Below are 8,145 nucleotides of genomic sequence, written 5' to 3'. Positions count from 1 at the left end.
ACAATCAAAAACACAATCTCAAGGTATATTGTGAAATATCACAATGAGAATTCAAGAAAACAATGACACCTCTGCAAATCTAAACACACTCTAAGAACCAATAACCGGATAAAATAAACTTGTGCAAGAGCTTAATCTCGATAAAAATCGTCTTTCCGGAAAAACAATTGACAGTTTCCATGTTCATTTTTGACAAATTGATGGAACGAAGCAAAAAAATTAGGGTTAGAAAATAACCAGCCTAAATGGAGGAAAGAAACCAGAATAAGGGGCCTGTGCGGGAAAACCAACAACATCAAACAGCAGGAAGTTCATTAGCTTCCTCCATTCCATTTCGAAAAGAAAAATGGTAGGCGAGAGGATACTTGATGCCTGCCACGTCAGCATCATTACTCTTTCCAACGCTGTTATTTATTCGGTGAGAACACGGTGTTCTTCTTGCTAGAGAATAACTGTCGAAATTAAAATCAATTTGAATTGGACGAAACTAGACATGAAAAGTGAGATCTATTTGAATTGTGCGTGAGAGACAGAAGCTCAATTGTGATTTGAAACATGATTCATTGCTTACTTAGCCTTCTCAGTTTAGCATTCTACCAAAAAATCTTCTTTCTCAGGGTCAATCTAGTCCTCTTTGAATTTCTCTCGTACTCTAGATAAATGGAAGCCTTTTTATAGAAAAGAGGAAGACAGGGAATCGGAACTAAATCATTCTTTCTTCGTCGACTATGGACTTTGACGACTCTAGCTTCATCTTAGGGAAAGTAAAAAGAAAAACATCATTCACATCTTACAGTAATTTCTTAGGGACTCTAGATCATAGACTGGGATCACTCGAGATCGATGGCTATGCACTCGCCCGAATGGACGAAACTGGACATGAAAAGTGAGATCTATTTGAATTGTGCGTGAGAGACAGAAGCTCAATTGTGATTTGAAACATGGAAATAAAGGTATGGTTGGGTAAATTTACCTGTGTAACAGACGAAGAAAGTGTAAAGGCAGCCATGGATGCATGGGGGTGTAGTCGGAGCTCTGGTCACCGATCTGGAGATAAAAAGTGAGTATCCATTATGAAAAGGTCGAGCTTAGGGTTTATCTATGATTCAAATTTTGAATTACAAATTCGCTCCAGTTTTAGATTCTCTCAGGTTTCAATGTGTGCTCTATGACTTGTACTGTATGCTGTAACTGTTGTAAAACTCTTATTTTTAAGAGTTTTGGTGAAGTTACTTTCTTGTACCTCTTATATGTATTTTAATATAGTATATATATATATATATATATATATATATATAACAAAATTGACTTGACACTTATGCAACTCATATAAATTACAAAGGAGAAAATCTAACCAAAAAATTCCATTGCAAAGAAGAGTCGAACATACACAAGGGCTACCTATAAAGCTTTTAGAAAACCACCATTAACCATCACACCACATGAGAACATTGTATAATTTGTGAAACAGTTTACTAAATCCTTATAAAATCTTTCATGAAAAAACTTTGTGGCACCAAAATTTGATATTTATCCATAGTTATAATATCCAAATATTGGCGCAATGGGTAATTAGGTAATCGAATGGAATAATTGGGTCCTAAGCAAGGTTGGCATTCACGCTTGGAGAGTAGAGATGGAGCGTATTCCAGTTTGGGTTGAATTATTGAAAAGAGGTATTGCGGTGTCATCGATGGTGTGTCCAATTAGTGAAGAGGAGGTAGAGCCGGCTGAACATTTAATGATTTCATGTCGTTTCGCTCAACTTGTTTGGAGTGTTATTTCTACTTGGTGTAAGGTCCCATCTATATATGTCTTCGCAATTAGAGACCTGTTGGAGATGCATCAATATTATCTTTTGTCAAAGCGGAAAGTGAAGGCCTTTAATGCGGTTTGTTTGACCACGATATGGTGTGTTTGGCGTGCTCAGAATGCTCTTGTGTATGAGGGTAACCCGATAATTCTTAATAACGTGGTTGGCGAAATTAAGGCGCTTGGCTACTTGTGGATTAAACATCGGGGAAAAAACACGAGTCTTACTTGGGAAATGTGGCGGGGTTTTATTTAAGCTTTGATGTAGTAAGTGGTTTTGTTTTTGTCTCGTTGGTCTTTTGATTTGTATTGCTATGTGGCTTAGTGGTTGCTAGTATCTTGCTTGTAACACGGTCTTCTGTTTGTTTATATTTAAAGTTCTAGTTGGCCGTTTAAAGAAAAACAGTTAATAATAATTTTAGATGATGTTACTGTTGTTGTTTGCAAAATGATACCGTTAGAAATATAACCCCACTACATCGATCGATGTGGATAATTGCCTTTCCTATCTTCTATGATTGTTGTTATTATTTTGTTGTTGTTGTTGTTGTTGTTGTCAGATACATTGATTAAAACAAAATAATAAAATCTATTAGAAAAGAGACACTTAGTTTTATTAAATAAAAGAAGAAGTAACTTTCCCTTAAAAAAGTGACTTTGTTGGATACTAAATAATAATAACTAGTTTCTTTTCTTTCATTCATTTTGATTCTCTCTCTCTCTCCTCCTCAATGCCAATGGTTTGCTGCTGCAGCCATTAAAGCAAGCAAACATCTGCTGAGTCTTTGATATCTTCAATTAAGTTTTTGTTTCAACCGATCAAAAAGTAACAACAAGTTATTGATCTCACACTCATTCAGTTCTTGTATTATAACTAACCTGTGTTGTATTTGTATTTGTATTTGTATTTGTATTTGTATTTGTATTTGAGTGAAGGAAAGGAATATGAAATCAAAGACTCGTTTGGATTCCGCCGTATTCCAACTGACGCCTACGCGTACACGGTACTAGTAATTACTCAATTTCGAATGAATTCACTAGTTACTTACTTACTTAGGGGTTCCTTTTATTTATTGTTATTTGAAAACCTAGAAAACAAACAAACAAACAAACAGATGCCAAACTCTTCTGTTGTTAACTAATTACTAGGTGTGATTTATACATCATTGCAAATGGGGGGAATCAAAAAGAGAAAATAGCTTCTGGTTTGCTCAACCCATTTATTGCACACCTCAAGACCGCTCAAGACCAGATTGCAGCAGGTGGATATTCGGTATTCCTTAAGCCACAACCAGCAACTAACCCAACATGGTTTACAAAGTCTACTCTCCAAAGGTCTTTCTTTTCTTTGCTTCTCTAATATGAAAATTACTATTACTATTGTGTTTCTTTCTTACTTATAAAACCTTTATTTGTTGCATTTAGTTTTGTTCGCTTTGTCAGCACTCCCGATATTCTAGAACGTGTCTACACTATAGAATCTGAAATCCTACAGATACAAGAAGCAATTGCCATTCAAGGAAACCATAATATTTCGGTGAGCTTTATAAAATAATCTAATGTTAAGAGTAGACTTTTATCTTAATCCAAGTGTTGGTCATTGCAGATAAAACAAGACCAATACGTAAAGCCTGTGGCAAGCAATGAAGGTAGATGACTTTGTACCATGTGGCGTTTGACATTTCCAATAATCTTAGTTTTTAATATCTTGGTATTCAATTCATTCCACAGACAACAAACCTGCAGGTGATGTTGATGGGGAGGACAAGGCAATTGTTCTATACAAGGTAACCAAGTTGATATTCTCGTTGTCTAGTGTAATAATCCATTATTAATTTTAATTCTAGTTTTCTTTTCTTCTGTCAGCCTGGAGCCCATGAGCTTCCCAGCCCGAGTGCTAAAGAGAGAAATTCAAAGTATTGTTTCTTCCTTCTTACTTCCCATTGTTTCAGAATGTGGCCCTAATTTGATTTTCACTGCAAAATCCAAAATTCTAGTATTATTTTCATGTTTCTAACACGGCCGTTTTCACGTTTCAGAGTCCAGCTGATAAACGTTCTTGAGACACGTAAAACAGTTCTGAAAAAAGAACAAGGGATGGCGTTTGCACGCGCTGTGGCTGCTGGATTTGAAATTGAGCAGGTGGCAAATTTGTTATCATTTGCTGAATGCTTTGGTGCATCACGTCTAATGTAAGCAAAAACCTCTCTTGTCTTGCTGTTTATATCCATCTTATCTATCAACTTGTTTTTATTTATTATTTTGGTGCACGTACATTTAGGAATGGTTGCTTGAGGTTCATGTATTTGTGGAAGCAGAAACATGAGTCCGGACAATGGATTGAAATAGAAGCAGAAGAGACATTGTCAGATTGTTCTGCATCAGGAATTGTGCTTTCAAGCATGACCAGTGAACCTAGGGCTTCAGAAACAGCAGGCAGCAATACAATTACTGCTGGTAAAAAACTTACTTGACTGTGGATCCTTGTATTAGTTTCTCTACTGTTTACATCGCCACTTTCTAATGCATAACACATGTTATATACATATTCCATTAACAAACTGCTAACTGTTTTCATTTTATGTCGCAGGCGGTGAACAACTATATCATCCCGGTTTCCCGCCGTGGAGTGTGCATTCTTCACCCCAGGGTCAGGGTGGTGTACCTGTGTATCAAGCATATCCGATGCCCTACTATCCTGGATTTTATCCTCCACCACCACCTTATCCATCATCGTCGCCCAATGAAGATCCTTCTTATTTTCATAAGAGACAATCCATGGATAATTATAATATTAATAGATCTGAAGAAGAGAGCCCAGAACACCGTAAAAGTTCTGGTAAAAAGAAATCAGGCAGGGTGGTTATTCGTAACATCAACTTTATTAACTCGAAAAACGAGACTTCCTCAGAATCAGCTTCTTCTGACACCGACACGGGGGATCACACACAACAACGAAAGAGAAACTTAAGATCCCCAAAGAGAAAAGGTAACCGTAAAGACTCGGAATCTGAGACTCTTAATGGAAAGGAAGCAGACGGCGGCCACTGGGACGCATTTCAAACTTATTTACTCAAAAGCGCCGAAGAAGGTGACCATGAAGATATGTTTGCAATGGAAAGGGATTCTAAAGCAAAAAGACGGCAAAAGACCATGTCTGATGATGATCCATTATTAGCTCATGGTAAAGACAATGATGAAGGTGAAGGGCGATACATGCAATCCTATGATGCAAGTGGAAGAAAGATTGTCCACAGGAGTTCAACCGGTGATGATTTTATGATGGTAGGTAGGAGAGAAGAAATGAATATGAGGGACGCTAACGGGTTTGAGGAGGTCAATTTGGACAAAAGTAACGGGTTGCAGTACGATGAAGCGGCTATGGTTTCGTTGCGTTCAACTTCAGGTGTAAACGACTACAATATTAAAAAAGGGTTGAAAATGTTTGACCTTTCAGAAAACAAATCCAATAAGCCCGCACATGTTGTTAAATACGAGCCCGATCCGTTAAGCTTGATGCCTGAACGAGATGTTGAAAATAGTGGGTATGATCCTGCTATAGACTACGAAATGCAGTTGGCTGCAAATGCTTCAAATGAGAGAACGAGCAAGCAAGATAAGAAAGGATCTAAAAGTGCTGCAGAAAAACACCAACTCTCCAAACCTAACCAGAGTGTGGCGAGGAAAGGAAGACCATTGAAGGTGAACAATAATAATAAAAGTACCCTAGAGGATGCACGTGCACGCGCTGACAAACTAAGATCCTATAAAGCTGAACTCCAGAAAATGAAGAAAGAACAGGTACGCTGCTGTTGCTCATTTCTCTATAGATCATTTTTAGTTATTATTAGTTATCACTTATCAATCACGGTGTAAGTACTATAATATATATATATTTTTTTTTTGTAGCAAGATGCAGAGCAAAAAAGACTTGAAGCTTTAAAGATGGAGAGGCAAAAGAGAATATTAGCGAGGACCACTACTCCCAGCAGAAAACAGTTACCATCACCCACATCATCATCATCTAAACCTTTACCCATATCCCACATCCGTGGGTCCACCAAGTTTACGGATTCAGAGCCCGGATCGTCATCTCTTCTCCAAAGGTCCAAAATAAGACCTTCCATCAACGGATCAAAAAAACCGTCAACAAGCAGCAAGTTAACTGATAGGATGACTAGATCCTTGTCATCCATGTCGGATACAAAGAAAGATTTAAGTTCTGTTGCTGATTCACACAAGGCTTCTTCATCTATGACTCGCGTTAGAAGGCTATCCGAGCCTAAAAAGATCAACACCACTCATACTACTAAGACAAGGAGTGCAGAGTCTGTTTCAAAACCAAAATCGTCCACCGGGCCAACTGAGACCAAAAAGAATGAACCAAATACAATAAGTCAAAAGGTGAAGGTGATGGTGGATACTAGTTCTGAAGTTGGTAAAGTGAATTTAAACAGCAGATTGAGTGAGGGTAAAGACAGCCCTGTTATTGACATGACTGTTATGGTTGAAGATAATAAGCAGCCGACTACCAAGGAAGTCAACAGTAATCATAGAACAGAGGTGAATATTCAAGAAGCGCCAACTGTTGATAAGGGGACCATTTCAGTCCACCCACAGAAGCATCCTACTACATCTTCCGAGGTTAGTTTTTTCTTTTTTCTTCTTTTTTTAAATGGATTAATTTCTGATAAGATGAGATCAAGAATTCAGAGAAGAAGGGTTCCTAACAAATCAAGCGTATCCATTGCATTCGTTAATACGATTATAAGTATCCATACCGACTAACTAACAACCAAACTACCCCAATTACAAACAAACCCCCAACTTCCTAACTATTACAATATTAGTCCCCGCACTTATTACATCTATCACTATATTACCATTTCAGTCCCTGTAATCCAAACAACAATACAGAAAACCTAAAAAGAATAAAAGGACACCTTTCAAGGGCATGCGCATACTTAGGGAAAAGAAGTCTCCTGTTTACAAAATAAAGAAAGAATAAAAAGGGACTGCTGCTACATATGTTAGGCGCCAATATTCATAGTTTATTCTCTGTAATATTTTCCGTCTTGTAAATCCTTAAACACACAAAAGGGTGATCAACGAAATCAGAAACGATTCACTCATATATAAGCATGAATAATCCTATTTGTCTCTATGTACATACAACAAAATACACTCTACGCACGCTCGAAAAAATTCATTAACTTTTATTGTTTTAAGCGTCTGTCTTTTCACTTTGGAAGTAAAGTACCAAAAAAGCTGCAACACTATATGTGCATTATGTTTATCTGTTTGATTACTTTGAAACTCTCAGGATGAAGTTGGAAGGAAGTACGAAGCTCCGTATGCACGCATATCATCTTTTGAAGACCAATCTACTAGGAATTCAGAATATGCAAAAGCAGTACCTCATCATCAGGCGTTTAGTGGGAATGGAACAACTGCAGCATATGTTGTTAGCAACCTCAAGATGGAAAAGATCCCTGAAAAGCCACAATCGAAAGGAGGCTTTAGACGACTTATTAAACTTGGAAAGAAAACTCACACCGCTTCAGTTCAACCTCCTCCTCAAGGTATATCCATCATGTTTTATCACTTTTACTAATAAATATTAATAATATCATCTTATGTTCTTACAGTTGATACCTTAAAGTCCTTAATCTCTGAAGATGACCATGCTCAAAAGGGTGAGTCACTCTACACTTTCTACTTTTAATAAATAAACATTTGTTTTAAAATATTTTTGCATTACATTTATGTTTTATTAATTTGTTAACTTGTTGTACTTGATTGACAGCTTCAAAACGCTTATTCTCGTTCCCGTTTCGTGGTGAAAAGAAGCCAACTGGTTTTGGATCCTAAAGGCACAGGGGGATTCAAAATCTATCTACATGGGTTTGGGTTTGGGTTTGTAGCTACAATTCTGTTGTAAACTTTTGTTCTAAAACTTAATATTTTGGCTAATCATTTTCATCCTCAACTATATCACTATGATCTTTCATGCATAAGCCATGTTAAAAAACGCTCTATTTTACCCTTACTAATCAATCGTTACGTTTATGTAGGGGGGCAGTTGTTGACACGACCCGAAACACACCTCAAACCTGAGTAAAAAAAAAGAAGGTTTTGGGTCAACTAACACGACCCCTTTACGAAAACGGGCCGGGTTCGGGTTGACGAGTTTAAGTTTTTAAAAAAACTATAATTATATTTTATTTGTGTTTTTTCCATTTTTATGAAGATAAACTTGTAGTTTCAATACATTTTCAAGATTTTTTAATAATTGTTAAAAAATCACCTGTTACTAATTTACTCTATGAATAA

The 8,145-nt window shown here is 36.9% G+C and overlaps 1 protein-coding gene across 1 annotated transcript; it reads left to right on the top strand.

The window, feature by feature from the left end:
• Positions 1–2,732: 2,732 nt before the first annotated feature.
• LOC143547380 (uncharacterized) lies at positions 2,733–7,851 on the top strand. Its single transcript, XM_077038819.1, has 13 exons — positions 2,733–2,816; positions 2,962–3,147; positions 3,238–3,349; positions 3,419–3,461; positions 3,544–3,599; positions 3,679–3,728; positions 3,852–4,004; positions 4,094–4,269; positions 4,403–5,613; positions 5,722–6,456; positions 7,136–7,394; positions 7,461–7,508; positions 7,619–7,851. Exons 1-13 carry the CDS (start codon positions 2,758–2,760, stop codon positions 7,681–7,683), a joined length of 3,153 nt encoding a protein of 1,050 aa, XP_076894934.1. The 5' UTR covers positions 2,733–2,757; the 3' UTR covers positions 7,684–7,851.
• The last annotated feature ends 294 nt before the right edge of the window (positions 7,852–8,145 follow it).

The sequence above is a fragment of the Bidens hawaiensis genome, unplaced genomic scaffold (genome assembly GCF_021521415.1).
Source record: "Bidens hawaiensis isolate Kalapana, Puna unplaced genomic scaffold, B.hawaiensis_p1.1 tig00014715_1, whole genome shotgun sequence".
NCBI classification, from domain to species: Eukaryota; Viridiplantae; Streptophyta; class Magnoliopsida; order Asterales; family Asteraceae; genus Bidens; species Bidens hawaiensis.
This window is presented reverse-complemented; position numbering and strand designations above follow the sequence as displayed.